The sequence below is a fragment of the Physella acuta genome, unplaced genomic scaffold, assembly GCF_028476545.2.
Source record: "Physella acuta isolate Inbredline_101_S28 unplaced genomic scaffold, ASM2847654v3 ptg000485l, whole genome shotgun sequence".
In the NCBI taxonomy this organism is placed as follows: domain Eukaryota; kingdom Metazoa; phylum Mollusca; class Gastropoda; family Physidae; genus Physella; species Physella acuta.
This window is the reverse complement of record NW_026732004.1, coordinates 245,657-260,095: the sequence shown is the minus strand read 5'-3', so window position 1 is coordinate 260,095 and position 14,439 is coordinate 245,657. Positions and strand designations below refer to the sequence as shown.

Here is a 14,439-nt window from a genome sequence, read left to right as displayed (position 1 = left end):
GGAGCCGGCCATCCCCTGCACTGACCCTGGTGCTATATAAACCCCCGGGGACGGTCTACACGGTATCAGTGCTCAGCTCTGGGTACAGAAGGTGACAGCTGAATCAACTTTTTGGTCAAGTCAACAGTTAGGATCTGAAAACTTTACACAATGGCGCAGAAATCGTACCGTCTTCTTGAAGTGACAATTATCTTATCCATTCTATCATTAGGTGAGTTGCTTTGTAAGCAGATTTCAGTTATTATCTTATATATATATATATATATATATATATATATATATATATGTATATATATATGTATGTATGTATGTATGTATACATATATATGTGTTGGTGTATATATATATATATATATATATATATATATATATATATATATATATATATATATATATATATATATATATATATATATATATGTATATGTTTGTATGTGTGCGTGTTTTTATCTTGAAGCTAAAGTTGCCAGCGTTATGTAGTCTTTCATAAATGTCGTTTAGATTTCTATCTTGATGCTAAATATATTTAAAGCCTTATTACAATTTTTTAAAGCTAAAGTTACGTGTAAACAAGAGCTGCAATAGAAAATAGTTTTAACTTTGTTTTTAAAGGTGTATTTTATTGAGCTGAAAAAGATACAAGTCTCGTAAACGTATATTTAAACATAGCTCCAAAAGTAAACGTCTTGTATAATTTTATAATTTTTATAAAACAGCCACTGGCCAGCTTTTGGTGCGGCCGCCTGTTGCAGCTGAAGCTGTGAACGGCTCTAGCAAGTGCCAGCCGGTACTATGCAAAATGTTATGTATCAAAGGATGGGCTAAGGATGAAAATGGATGCGACATCTGCAAGTGCAAAGAAGAACCAGTTTGCGCTCCAGTATTATGTCGTATGTATTGTGCTAATGGTTGGGCTAAGGATGAAAATGGATGCGACATCTGCAAGTGTAAAGAAGAACCAGTGTGCGCTCCAGTATTATGTCGTATGTATTGTGCTAACGGATGGGCTAAGGATGAAAATGGATGCGACATCTGCAAGTGTAAAGAAGAACCAGTGTGCGCTCCAGTATTATGTCGTATGAACTGTGCTAATGGTTGGGCAAAGGATGAAAATGGCTGCGACATCTGCAAGTGCAAAGAAGAACCAGTTTGCGCTCCAGTATTATGTCGTATGTATTGTGCTAACGGATGGGCTAAGAATGAAAATGGATGCGACATCTGCAAGTGCAAAGAAGAACCAGTTTGCGCTCCAGTATTATGTCGTATGTATTGTGCTAACGGATGGGCTAAGAATGAAAATGGATGCGACATCTGCAAGTGCAAAGAAGAACCAGTTTGCGCTCCAGTATTATGTCGTATGAACTGTGCTAACGGATGGGCTAAGGATGAAAATGGATGCGACATCTGCAAGTGCAAAGAAGAACCAGTTTGCCCACTAGTGAAATGCCGAATGGCTTGTCCAAACGGATTTGCCCAAAACGAAAACGGATGCGACATTTGTCAATGCAAGGAAAATAAAGTCTGTCCCCCGATTACATGTAAAATGCTTTGTCCCGATGGTTTTGCCAAAGACGAGAACGGATGTGACACCTGCAAGTGTGACGTCACCAAAAGCCTCTGCTCCCCCGTGCAGTGCAGAATGCTGTGCCAGAACGGTTTCGAGAAAGACGCAAACGGCTGCGACATTTGCCAGTGCAAGGTGAAGACAGAAAAGGCCGTTTGCCCTCCAGTGAAATGCCGCATGGAATGTCCAGATGGTTTTCAAATAAATAACAAGGGCTGCGAGGTTTGTAAGTGTAAATCTAACAATCCCAAGGCCTCCTGCTCTGCTGTCCAGTGTAAACTAGCTTGCCCTAACGGCTTCCAGAAAAACAAAGACGGCTGTGAAATTTGCAAGTGTAAATCTAATAACACTCCCAAGACATGCCCTGCTGTCCAATGCAAATTAGCTTGCTCCAACGGTTTCCAGAAAAACAAAAACGGCTGTGAGGTTTGCAAGTGTAAATCTAGTAACACTCCCAAGACATGCCCTGCTGTCCAATGCAAATTAGCTTGCCCCAACGGTTTCCAGAAAAACAAAAACGGCTGTGAGGTTTGTAAATGCAAGAGAGAAGCAAAGAAATGCCCAGCTGTAAAATGTAAACTGGCCTGCCTCAATGGTTTTGCCACCAACTCCAACGGCTGCCAAGTTTGCGCTTGTAAATCGGACCTTGAAATCGTGAAGCCAAAAATGTAAAGACCACTAGAACATTCTCAAGTTGATCTAGTCTGTGCGTCTTCTTGCTCTTTTGGAGACGTATTGAACTCCAGAGCATCTCAAATTTGACATTGTAACAAAGAACTGCTCATAGAATTCTAAATTTGGAATTGCTCCTGTTGAGTTAAGTATTGAAAATGTTACTATTTCACAGTCTAAAGTATTGTTGATTCAATTCAATATCTGTTCAAACTTACAATGTTATTTTTCCCACACAAAAACAATACTAATTAATGTATATCAATTCAATGTTTCAATTATTTTAAAAACATTTTTAATTAAAAAGAAACATGGTTTAAGATAAAACAAATTCAGTTGTCAAGAGAGTCATATCAAAAGATTATAATGTAGAAAAAAAGTTGATATTACATTACATGTTTACTGACTAAATAAACTCTAAATTGATATTGTACATTGATGAATTGTTTCAATTTTTCATGATTAATAATTTAGACACGGACACACACGAACTTACGCCTCTCTCTCTCTCTCTCTCTCTCTCTGTATATATATATATATATATATATATATATATATATATATATATATATATATATATATATATATATATATATATATATATATTGATAGCCATTAATCATCAAGATAATTATATTTTTCATTTGAACTGCTATTTGAATATCCCCTCCCCCCCCAACAACCTTTTACAAACAATACAGTACTGAAAGTAAAATATCTGCAAATAAAATATTTAGTAATATACATGGAACTATTTAAAACAATTATGGGAATATAACTTCGTGCATAGAGTTTTTCGTTACAATCCTGACAATATATGACAATCCCAATTCACGACCGTTACACAGCCACTAAATTTCATCCTGTCCCTAACATAGATACAAAAAAAAGAAAGAAAAACCTACACATCACAGAAGAACAATGTTGTGAACATACATGGGTATGTTGTTGTTGAGGGAGGGTAGCGGTGGGCTAGATGGGGGAAGTGTGTAAACAAAAGTTTTTGTTCTATCTGAAGACCAGCTTAGAACCTGCTACATCTATCTTAAGTAGAGAAGTCAACGGTTGACTTGCAAGAGTTGCTGCCACCAAACCCATGACGTGTATCACAGATGTTCTAGAAGGATCCACACACGCTCGAAAAACAACGTGGTTATTCCCTTGAGTTCCAAAGTTTTACTCAGAAGTCGAAATCTTTGAAACATCTATTCCACCAAGACCAAAAGGAAACAATCAAGAGATGATGTAGGTGTGTCTATAGCATCGCCTCCCCCCTCTCTAAGATGTGGGTATTTCGCTACCACCGACCCCCGCCTTTAAATTGTGTGTTTGACTTTACCACCCACTCCTCTCTATGCTGGGGTGTGATCCTGCCACCTACAACCTTTTAATTGTGGGTATTTCTCTACTCCTCTACGCCATGGGTGTGTCCCTACTACCCACCTCTCTAAGCTGTATGTGTTCCTTCCACCCACCCCTTTAAGCCGTGGATGTATCCGTACCACCCACCCCTCTAAGCTGTGGGTATTCCTACCACCCACCCCCTATCCCGTGAGTGTGTCTCTATCACCCACCCCTTTAAGCCGTGGGTGTATCCGTACCACCCACCCATCTAAGCTGTGGGTATTTCCCTACTACCGACCCCTCTATCTCTTGGGTTTGTCCAAACCACCGACACCTCTAACCCGTGGGTGTGTCCCTACTACCGACCCCTCAATCCCGTGAGTGTGTCCCTACTACCGACCCCTCAATCCCGTGAGTGTGTCCCTACTACCGACCCCCTCAATCCCGTGAGTGTGCCACTACCACCGACCCCTCTAAGCTGTGTGGCCCTACCACCCATCCCTCTAACCCGTGGGTATGTCTCTACTATCGCCCCCCCCCCCCCCCCACCCTCTACCTCCCTCTGTGCTGGGCCAGCAGGTTGTGATAGAACGTCAGGTCACGTGTCTGGCCCGTGTAGGAGAGGTTGTAGATGAACTGGTCGAGACAGTGGAGGGCCACAGGGTGGTGGCTGATGTAGAACTTGTTGGCAAACAGCTCGTGGCGCCCCAGCAGCATTGGCAGGTCGGCGGTGCTGAAGATGCAGATCTGGTGGAGTCAGGTCAATAGGTCAGAAGGTTAAAGGTCAAGTTAATACATGATATCTTTATATGAGTGTTTGTGAGTGATGAAACAAAAAGATTGATGAATAATCATTTGTATCCTGTTGGGGAAAGAGGAAACGAAGTAAGATATTTCATACAAAAAAATACGTTGTGTTCAATTATTTGGACGAAGTAAAACAAATACAAGGAAAAGCAGTTGTGAGTTGAACGATCAAAACTTAAGATTAATCTAGAGTCTAGAGAATGATAAAGTTGAAGTAAAATGCTAAAGATGACTTCACCTGTCTAACAAAGATAGTCAAGCAAGGTGTTGAATCCCAAGGCCATAAGGAATAGGCAGTCAGCCACGGTAAATTTTCTGGAACTCCTGGAGATGATGAGGAAAAATGGAAACATACAACTGTAAATATTACAGAATACGTCAAGATAATAAAGCGTAATAAAATAAACACACATTTATAAACAATACAAGTAATTAGTTGAACTTATAAAGTAGTAAATTATTATAGGGGTGAATGGCCTTGCTGGGGGTGAATGGCCTTGCTGGGGGTGAATGGCCTTGATGGGGGTGAATGGCCTTGTACACCTGTAGCTGGGAATCTATATCCCAATAGGAAGGACGATAAATTATGATACTGGTGTACTTTTTAGTTTTATTTTTTAAAAATTAAAAAAACCTGACCCATAGAGAATCGACATGGCGAACTGAAACACTGATTTCCTAAAAATGTATACAAATTAAAACAATTATTACACATGCATCTCGACGTAATTCTAATAATATATCGATCACTGTCGTAGCAAATGAAGAGACGACATCAATTGTGAGCGAAACAATTTTTCTTGTTGAAACACTCATCAGAACACAGCATTGTCTGGTCGCCAAAGGACCGAAGAGCGACAACTCATCCCTTTCCTCTAAAGGACCAAAGATCGACAACGCCTTCCTTACCTCTAAAGGAGAAAATAGCGACAACTAATCCCTTAGCTCTAATCTAAAGGACTAGAGCGACAACTCATGCTTTACATTTAAAGGACCAAAGAGCGACAACTCATTCCTTACCTCTAAAGGAGAAAATAGCGACAACTAATCCCTTAGCTCTAAAGGACCAAAGAGCGACAACTCATTCCTTACCTCTAAAGGACAAAGAGCGACAACTAATTCCTTACCTCTAAAGACCAAAGAGCGACAACTCATCCATCACCTCTAAGGACCAAAGAGCGAGAACTCATCCCTTACCTCTAGGGACCAAAGAGCGAGAACTCATCCCTTACCTCTAAAGGACTAAAGAGCGACAACTCATTCCTTACATCTAAAGGAGAAAACAGCGACAACTAATCCCTTAGCTCTAATCTAAAGGACGAGAGCGACAACTCGCGCGTTCCCTTTAAAGGACCAAAGAGCGACAACTCACGCTTTACCTCTGAACGACCAAAGAGCGACAACTCACGTTTAACCTCTAAGAACCAAAGAGCGACAACTCACGTTTAACCTCTAAGAACCAAAGAGCGACAACTCACGTCTAACCTCTAAGAACCAAAGAGCGACAACTCATCCCTTACCCCTGAATCCCCCGGGTGCCGGCGACACCCGATTAAAATTGAGCGTGGCCCAGTACATCTCGTCTGGACTGTACACCTCCTGGGCCCACGTCAGCAGGTCCGCGGCGATCGGACTGGTCAGCACGAACTTGACAAACGCCCGGCTGAACGACCCGTAGGCGCTGCACTTGACAATGTCAAGGTCGTGCGGGGGAGGCTCGTGTTTCTTGTTTGTTTGAACGATGCTCACATCACCTAGAGGGGATACACAATTGGGGACTGATGGATGGAAAAGTTGGTAACAATACATAAGAGTCAGGGTGGTCGGGTGGAAGAGCATATGATTGCCAACTTTAAACCCTGGGTAGATGAGGTTCGAAAGCTGGAGGACAGCAGCCCATTCAGAAAGAAAAGCAGACTGAAATCGGAGTCAACGGGCTGTGCATTGACACGTAAAACTTCATAGTATCTTAAAGAACGAAGAAGAATAAACTAAACATATCAAAACACCATCTTAGATAAGTGACGCCAATAGATTATATGAAATTCTAATGGATTTCAATGCGAATGAATACCTTATCTTAAAAATTTGATGCTAATTATCGATTCTCACCTACCACCCCCACCCATACAACCCGTGCTTACCTGTGGTCTGATTGGTGACATACTCCCACTTGTAAACAAACCTCTCCAGGTTTCTCTTGCCCCCTACAACCCCCAGGATATCGTTGGTGCCGTTGTACATCTTGAGTATCTTCACCATCTCTAGATTGGTTCTGTCAACAGTAAAGGGCAGTAATAGGTACGACAAATATGTGCGGTTAGAGTTAGTTACGTAGAGGAGGTAATAAATACGAAGCCAGCAGTCGAAATAACGGAGATAACAAATATAAAGAAGTAGTAGGGGAGGTAACAATAATAAAATATTTAGTAGGGGAGGTAACAATTAGAAACTAATAGGGAAGATAATAATTTTGTAGAAGGGGAAGTAACAAATGCTTAGCTCTTAGTACGTTGGGAATTAGTAAATATAAAGCATGTATTAGAGTGTTGATAAATGTGTAGTGATAACAATCAACATAGAACCCATGGTAAGGGAAGTAGTATTTGAGTGGTAAACAGTAAATCTTTAAACAAAATTTTTATGTATAAGGCAGGCCTGTTATAAATTTATTAGTTCGACGTAATCAAACTTCCACAAGTTTCATACAATATTTTTTTTTTTCAAAAAAAAAAAAAACAAAAAAAAAAAAACAAAAAAAAAAACAATATTGTTATTAAAGTCTGCTACAATTCTTTTGGCCTCATACAGAACTATTAAAAAGTCCGTCTGAGGCAGTAAAGAACGGCACTCAAGACATTAAATTGAATGGTATTAAAGAAAAAACATATACATATATATATATATATATATATATATATATATATATATATATATATATATATATATATATATATATATATATATATATATATATATATATATATATATATATATATATATATATATATATATATATATATATATATACACACACATATATATATATGTATTCCATATACACTTGTAAGTATGTGTATACGCATTTGTGTAGGTATTCAAATATTCTTTTCTGCTGGATGAATTTAATTCCCCCCCCCACCCCCACCCCATACATGGATTAACATATAGCTTTTTGAGATTCTCAACCAAACCGTTTTCCCCAGGCAGATATATTGCAACGTTGAGTTGATGTAACTCCCCCCCCCCCCCCCCCCCCGTCAACCCCAAGGAAAAAAAAGAGAAAAAAGTTATTTAAATTCAGCTGGATGTTTCATGTTTTCTTTGCAGGTTAACGTCATGGTGTCACCCCCCCCCCCCCCCCCCTCTACCCATGTCGGGATTTGTCCACTTTGCTATTAAAAGACTATTTATTTCACTCTAATTAATCATTCAATTAAGTGAAATCATCATTTTTCTTTATATGTTTTGCTATTTTTTGCCTCGGTGTCACCCCCCCCCCACCTAAATGGTGTCACCCGATGCGGTCCGCACCCCGCGCCCCTCTCGCTACGCCTCTGTATATATATATATATATATATATATATATATATATATATATATATATATATATATATATATATATATATATATATATATATATACCGTCTTTACATGGATCTGAGACGGTAAATTTTAGAAAGACATAATTAGAAACGATGACGTTTTTGGTGCTACCTGAGAGGGAACTGCTGTCCGGGACTGTTGATGACGTAACGCCACTGGACCTTGTGCTGCATCAGGTCCCTGAAACAGTGCAGGTCGGCCATGAGCCTGGAGATCCCCGCGTACACGACCTTCTCCAGACGGGAGGCCACGAACACGTTGGGCAAACAGTTGGCCATAGACCTGGACAAGTAGGTGGTTTTAAATATTGGGCAAACAGTTGGCCATAGACCTGATAGGTAGTTTTAAACATTGGGCAAACAGTTGGCCATCGACCTGATAGGTAGTTTTAAACATTGGGCAAACAGTTGGCCATAGACCTGGACAAGTAGGTGGTTTTAAACATTGGGCAAACAGTTGGCCATAGACCTGATAGGTAGTTTTAAATATTGGGCAAACAGTTGGCCATAGACATGGACAAGTAGGTAGTTTTAAAAATTGGGCAAACAGTTGGCCATAGACCTGGACAAATAGGTGGTTTTAAATATTGGGCAAACAGTTGGCCATAGATCTGATAGGTAGTTTTAAATATTGGGCAAACAGTCGGACATAGACCTGATAGGTAGTTTTAAACATTGGGCAAACAGTCGGCCATAGACCTGGCTAAATGTGTAGTTCAATTGGGCAAACAGTTGGCCATAGACCTTAAACAGAGATGTATTTTATTCACAAAAAGAAAGCAACTTGATTAGCTAAACAAAATCAATTCATACCTCTCACGATAAACTGAATTACTGTGTCAATCTTGGTAATAATACCCGATTACCTTCTATACAATTATTAAATTCCTTCATTGCCTAAATAAATACTATTGATATTTTAAACTCTATTTTTCAAGCACTACAGCGTTTTAGCGTTTAAAACTGGTGTTCAACCACGTCGTCTGTTGTTACACCATATTTACGCCTAGCCAAATTTTTTTTTTAATCCAGTGGTTCTACAACGCTATGTTTAGCTGTGTTTACACTCATCCGTGCACAAACATGCAATCGATTTGCTTACCTGGCCGCTTCCAGAAACTCCACCGTCGCTTTCATATCAACCGTTAGACAGTAGACATTATGTGGACGGTAAATGGCACGGAGCAGATAATGGAACTGTTGACAGGAGGAGTGCAAGAAATATCAATGGTAGAATTAGAGTTGGTAATGTGGGGATGGGAGACAGCAATGGTAGAATTAGAGTTGGTGATGTAGAGCTGGGAGACTGCAATGGTAGAATTAGAGTTGGTAATGTAGAGATGGGAGACAGAAAACAGCAATGGTAGAATTAGAGTTGGTGAGGTGATAGGAGACAGCAATGGTAGAATTAGAGTTGGTAATGTAGAGATGGGAGACAGAAAACAGCAATGGTAGAATTAGAGTTGGTGAGGTGATAGGAGACAGCAATGGTAGAATTAGAGTTGGTGATGTAGAGATGTGAGACAGCAATGGTAGAATTAGAGTTGGCAATGTAGAGACATTAGATAGAAGACAGCAGTGGTAGAATTAGAGTTTGTAATGTAGAGATGTAAGACAGAAGACAGCAATGGTAGAATTAGAGTTGGTAATGTAGAGATGTGACACAGAAAACAGCAATGGTAGAATTAGAGTTAGTAATGTAGAGATGTTAGACAGATGACAGCAATCGTAGAATTAGAGTTGGTGATGTGATAGGAGACAGCATGGTAGAATTAAAGTTGGTAATGTAGAGATGTGAGATAGAAGACAGCAATGGTAGAATTAGAGTTGGTAATAAACAGATATGAGATAGAAAACAGCAATGGTAGAGGTAGAGATTTTCTTGGTAGAGATGTGATAGAGGTTGGGTTGGTTGTTTTTGTAGGAATGTAAGATAGAGGAGACACTAATGATAGAGTTTGTATTAGTAGATATATAAAGCGAATGGTGATAGAGTGATGGACACATCGATATTTTGTTATCGTTAGTCGTCATAGCGGTGTATGCGTGTGTGTGTGTGAATGTATGTGTGTGTGAGTGTGTTTGTGTGTGTGTGTTTGTGAGTGTGTGTGTGTGTGTGTGTGTGATTGTGTGTGTGTGTGTGTTTGTGAGTGTGTGTTTGTGTGTGTGTGTATGAGTGTATGAGTGTGTGTGTTTGCGAGTGTGGGTGTGTATGTGTGTGTTAAAATAGATGAACCATTAATAGTTTTGTTAGATGTTAGAAGTACTCTATATAATCAGGTCGAGAGAGCAATGAGCTTGAAGAATCTTAAACCGAGAGCGCATTGTTCAAAAGTTCAAACTGTTTTTTTTATGACATTGAGACAGAAATAAATGAACTCTACTCCATTCGTCTCATTGCTTATCTAATCTTGTAAAAGTTACAATATTTTTTTTAATTGTAGACTTTGTTAGGATATAGACCAGGGTTTCTTTCATTTATTTTTCTCCGGAAGGGAAGGAGGGGGGTGCTCTTAAATTTCGGGGGGGGGGGGGGGCGGACGTTGGTTGAAGTATATGCTTTCTATTTAAAAAAATATTATTTTTAATTATTTTTTTGCAGGTAGTGGGGGAACATAGACGTGGTCCGGGGGGTGGGGGAAGGGTGTACTGACCGATCGACAAATGGGATAAACTCTGACATAGACTTACCTGGTCTATCCCTTGATGAAACAAAATAATAAACGCGATCGGGAATTCCCTTTCTTCTGGAGTAGGTGGTAGGTGCCGGTTGTAGCCGTACTTCAGCACAAAGGCGACGCAGTCCCGGGCGTCCTTGAGCAAAGTGGCCGGAAGGATCGGCCTCACGGTCGCAGGATACTGCCGGTTGAGGGTCGGGTAGTGGAGGGGCACGGTGCAGTTGGTGCCATACAACTGCGGGAACCCGACCCACTGGTGCTCGTAGGCGTAGGAGATATTGTGCCGGAGGATTTCCGGATCGCGGAACAGTTGCTCCACCTGGGACCGGGTTCCGGTCGAGGTGCTACGGAAAAGCCCGAAGAATGATCGGGTGTCATCGTAGTCGTCCCGGAAGTCTGTTTTGACGGTGAGTGGGGACATCGAGGACATGAAGAGGAGGCCGAGGACACTGAGGGTGAGGCAGAGGAAAAACACGGACCAGCGGCCTGGGGGAGGTACAAGGTTACATTGTTAACATTGGCTGGGGAGTAAAGATATCAAATGTTAACTTAGGCAGGGGAGTAAAGACATCAAATGTTACAATAGTCAGGGGAGTAAAGACATCAAATGTTAAAATAGTCAGGGGAGTAAAGACATCAAATGTTAAAATAGTCATGGAAAATAAATACATAAAATGGTGAAATAGACAGGAGAGTAAACACATTAAATGTTAAAATAGTGAAGTAAACACATCAATTGTTACAATAGCCAGGGAAATAAATACATCAAATGTTAAAAAAGTCATGGAAAATAAATACATAAAATGTTAAAATAGTCAGGGGAGTAGACACATCAAATGTTAAAATAGGGGTGTAAAGACATAAAATGTTAAAATAGTCAGGGGAGTAAACACATCAAATATTAAAATAGTAAAGTAAACACATCAAATGTTAAAATAGGAGAGTAAAGACATCAAATGTTAAAATAGTCAGGAGAGTAAACACATCAAATGTTAAAATAGTCAGGCGAGTAAACACATCAAATGTTAAAATAGTAAAGTAAACACATCAATTGTTACAATAGCCAGTGAAATAAATACATCAAATGTTAGAATAGTCAGGAGAGTAAAGACATCAAATGTTAACATAGGGGAGTAAAGACATCAAATGTTAAAATAGTCAGGGGAGTAAACACATCAAATGTTAAAATATTCAGGGAAATAAATATATCAAATGTTAAACTAGTCGGGGGAGTAAAGACTTCAAATGTTAAAATAGTCAAGAGAATAAATACATCAAATGTAGAAGCAGCGAGTACACGAAACACATGAAATTTGAGAAAGTCCAGGGGACTAAGTATATTTAAATGTTAAATTTTTTCACAGCTCGAAGTCGTTTCAATTTATATTATTTAGGTGAGCACATTTACAATACATAATACACCGTTTTAAAAGCATAAGTAAGTGAGCAAGTTATTCATTAATGTAAATAGAATTAAAACACAAATTAGAATCTATAATGCAATAACATTCTAATCTAAGACCTGTCCAATCAGAAATGCAAAAGATCTATTTAAATTATTTTCGAGTTCAGCTTTTACGTGTCCGACTAGATATACCAATCATTATATAGATCTACGAACATTCACACATGTTTTTCTAGTATTTTGGTTGCAAAATTGGGCTACGATCTCCATTGCTCAAGGGCTTTATTTTTTACGAGCCGACCCGCCGCTATTTAGTTGTTTTTTTTTTCTACTTTTCAGTAATTTATAATTTGTGAATTCGACAGTACCAATGCTGAACACCGCTCACCAGATCATGTGGGGGTGGGGTGGGGGTGGTAGTGATAGTGATAGAGAGAAAGAGAGGGGACTGCAAGGAGGCGCTTGCAGCTTGTTTTCTAACTGATCCCAGAAGAGAATTATATATACGAGCCGACCCGCTGCGTATCATACGCCGCTATTTAGTTGTTTTTTTTTTCTACTTTTCAGTAATTTATAATTTGTGAATTCGACAGTACCAATGCTGCCATTGAAAATATTTGCTTAAAAACACTACCCCCCCCCCCCCCACGTGAAAGCAGCCTCATCTTAGTTACCTCCTCTAAGTTTAAAGTCGTTTCAAACTAAATTATCTGCCCCTAATAGCCGTCACCAAACCCGTCTCTGTGATTGTAAAATGTAAACAGAGTGAACACCGCTCACCAGATCATGTGGGGGTGGGGTGGGGGTGGTAGTGATAGTGATGGAGAGGAAGAGAGGGGACTGCAAAGGCGCGCTTGCAGCTTGTTTTCTAATTGATCCCAGAAGAGAATTATATATATAGATAGATAATCTTGTTTTTCAATGGATAAATCTTAAATTATGTTTTAAAGGTTCTTTTTGCCTCAGTTTTTACAGCGTCAGTTTACCTAACCATACTATTTAGAGTTTTGATCCTCCGGTTGCAGTTTGTGAGGACTGATGCAGACTTACAATAATAATGCTTCTATCTAATACGTACTTATTATTCGTACTTTCATTTAAACATGATTGTGCATGTTTAATCACAAATCGTGATTAATTAAGGCTAATTGATTTCAGAAAGTTAACACACAAACTTCCAATGTTGTCCCAATGAAGTAATTTCTAATGTTTTCATTAAATCAGAAATTGATTGTAGCAGTAAAGGGTTTTGGTTATATTAGATACACAAAAAATAAAAACGCTAAAACAAAATTGCACCAAAAAGTAATCAAACTATGAGGTTAGATTTTTCCTTTTACTTTTTAATTAATTAAAAAAATATGAGTTAATTTTCAAAAGACCTTAAAGTCGTCCACAAAAAAATAACAATAATAGTATTCAAAAAATTTAAAAATCACTTCCCCTATTTAAATTTACAAACAAGTAGCTTCCCTTTATTCCATTAACACACTCTATTTGGTCATTGTAATCATGTGAAGCTTTTTTGTTTCTCCAAATGGAGTAACCATTTAAAAATAAAGATTGAGCATTTCTTATAGAAATCATCATCATCATTTGCGGTATAGAAGAGTTAATCTAAGTGGACGCAGGGACGCTCTACTGATTGAACTCGTATTCGACTTTCGAGATAGCAGTCTAGCTCGCTACCGCTAGGGCATACCGCTACGGATAGTGGAAAGAAATTTTAAGAAGTATTTAAAGGACGATGAAAGCCATAATTGAAACAGAAACGCCAGATTCATCTCAAGATTAAAGAGGTCGGCGTGGTCGAGTCGATAAAGATCATGGTTGCTAAACCGAAAAGTCTCGAGTTCGAACCCTCGGGCAGATGAAGATAAGGCTCGATCCCTTCCAACACTAAAAATTAAGAACGAAGAAAGAGAAAGAAGTTCCCCCCCCCCCCGCGGCTCAACTACAGCAGTTACCTGTCGAGGCCGACTTGCACTTGAACATCTCCCGTGAATTCCATCTGGAGACGCAGAACAGTCCCGACACGTCGCCATGGCAACGGGGACACACCAGATCACACCGACACGACATGTGTGTCTGTTGGGACGATGTCATGTGTCTTCCTCACAATCTTCAGATGCTGTGTCTTGCGCCATTGTGCATAGTTCCTCACTGTGAGAAAACTGTATGTCTACACGGCTACAAGGATGAGAAGACGAGACGGTCCGTAGAAAAAACTGGTCAGTTATATACACGGTTAAACCTGCCAGTTATATACTTTACTTCACAGCTATATACAGCAACACGGCTAAACGTCTCAGCTATATACAGTTTTACAGCATCAACGTCACAGCCATTTAACTAAACGTCCCA

The 14,439-nt window shown here is 39.4% G+C and overlaps 1 protein-coding gene across 1 annotated transcript; it reads right to left on the bottom strand.

Moving 5' to 3' along the window:
• Positions 1 to 705: 705 nt before the first annotated feature.
• On the bottom strand, positions 706 to 14,182 carry LOC131944193 (N-acetyllactosaminide beta-1,6-N-acetylglucosaminyl-transferase-like). The gene is given in 10 exon segments (XM_059304724.1): positions 706 to 846; positions 1,474 to 1,642; positions 4,137 to 4,327; positions 4,626 to 4,711; positions 5,908 to 6,141; positions 6,532 to 6,662; positions 8,105 to 8,275; positions 9,095 to 9,189; positions 10,684 to 11,156; positions 14,043 to 14,182. Coding segments are annotated over 10 exon segments (1,830 nt in total). The 5' UTR covers position 14,182.
• Positions 14,183 to 14,439: the final 257 nt, after the last annotated feature.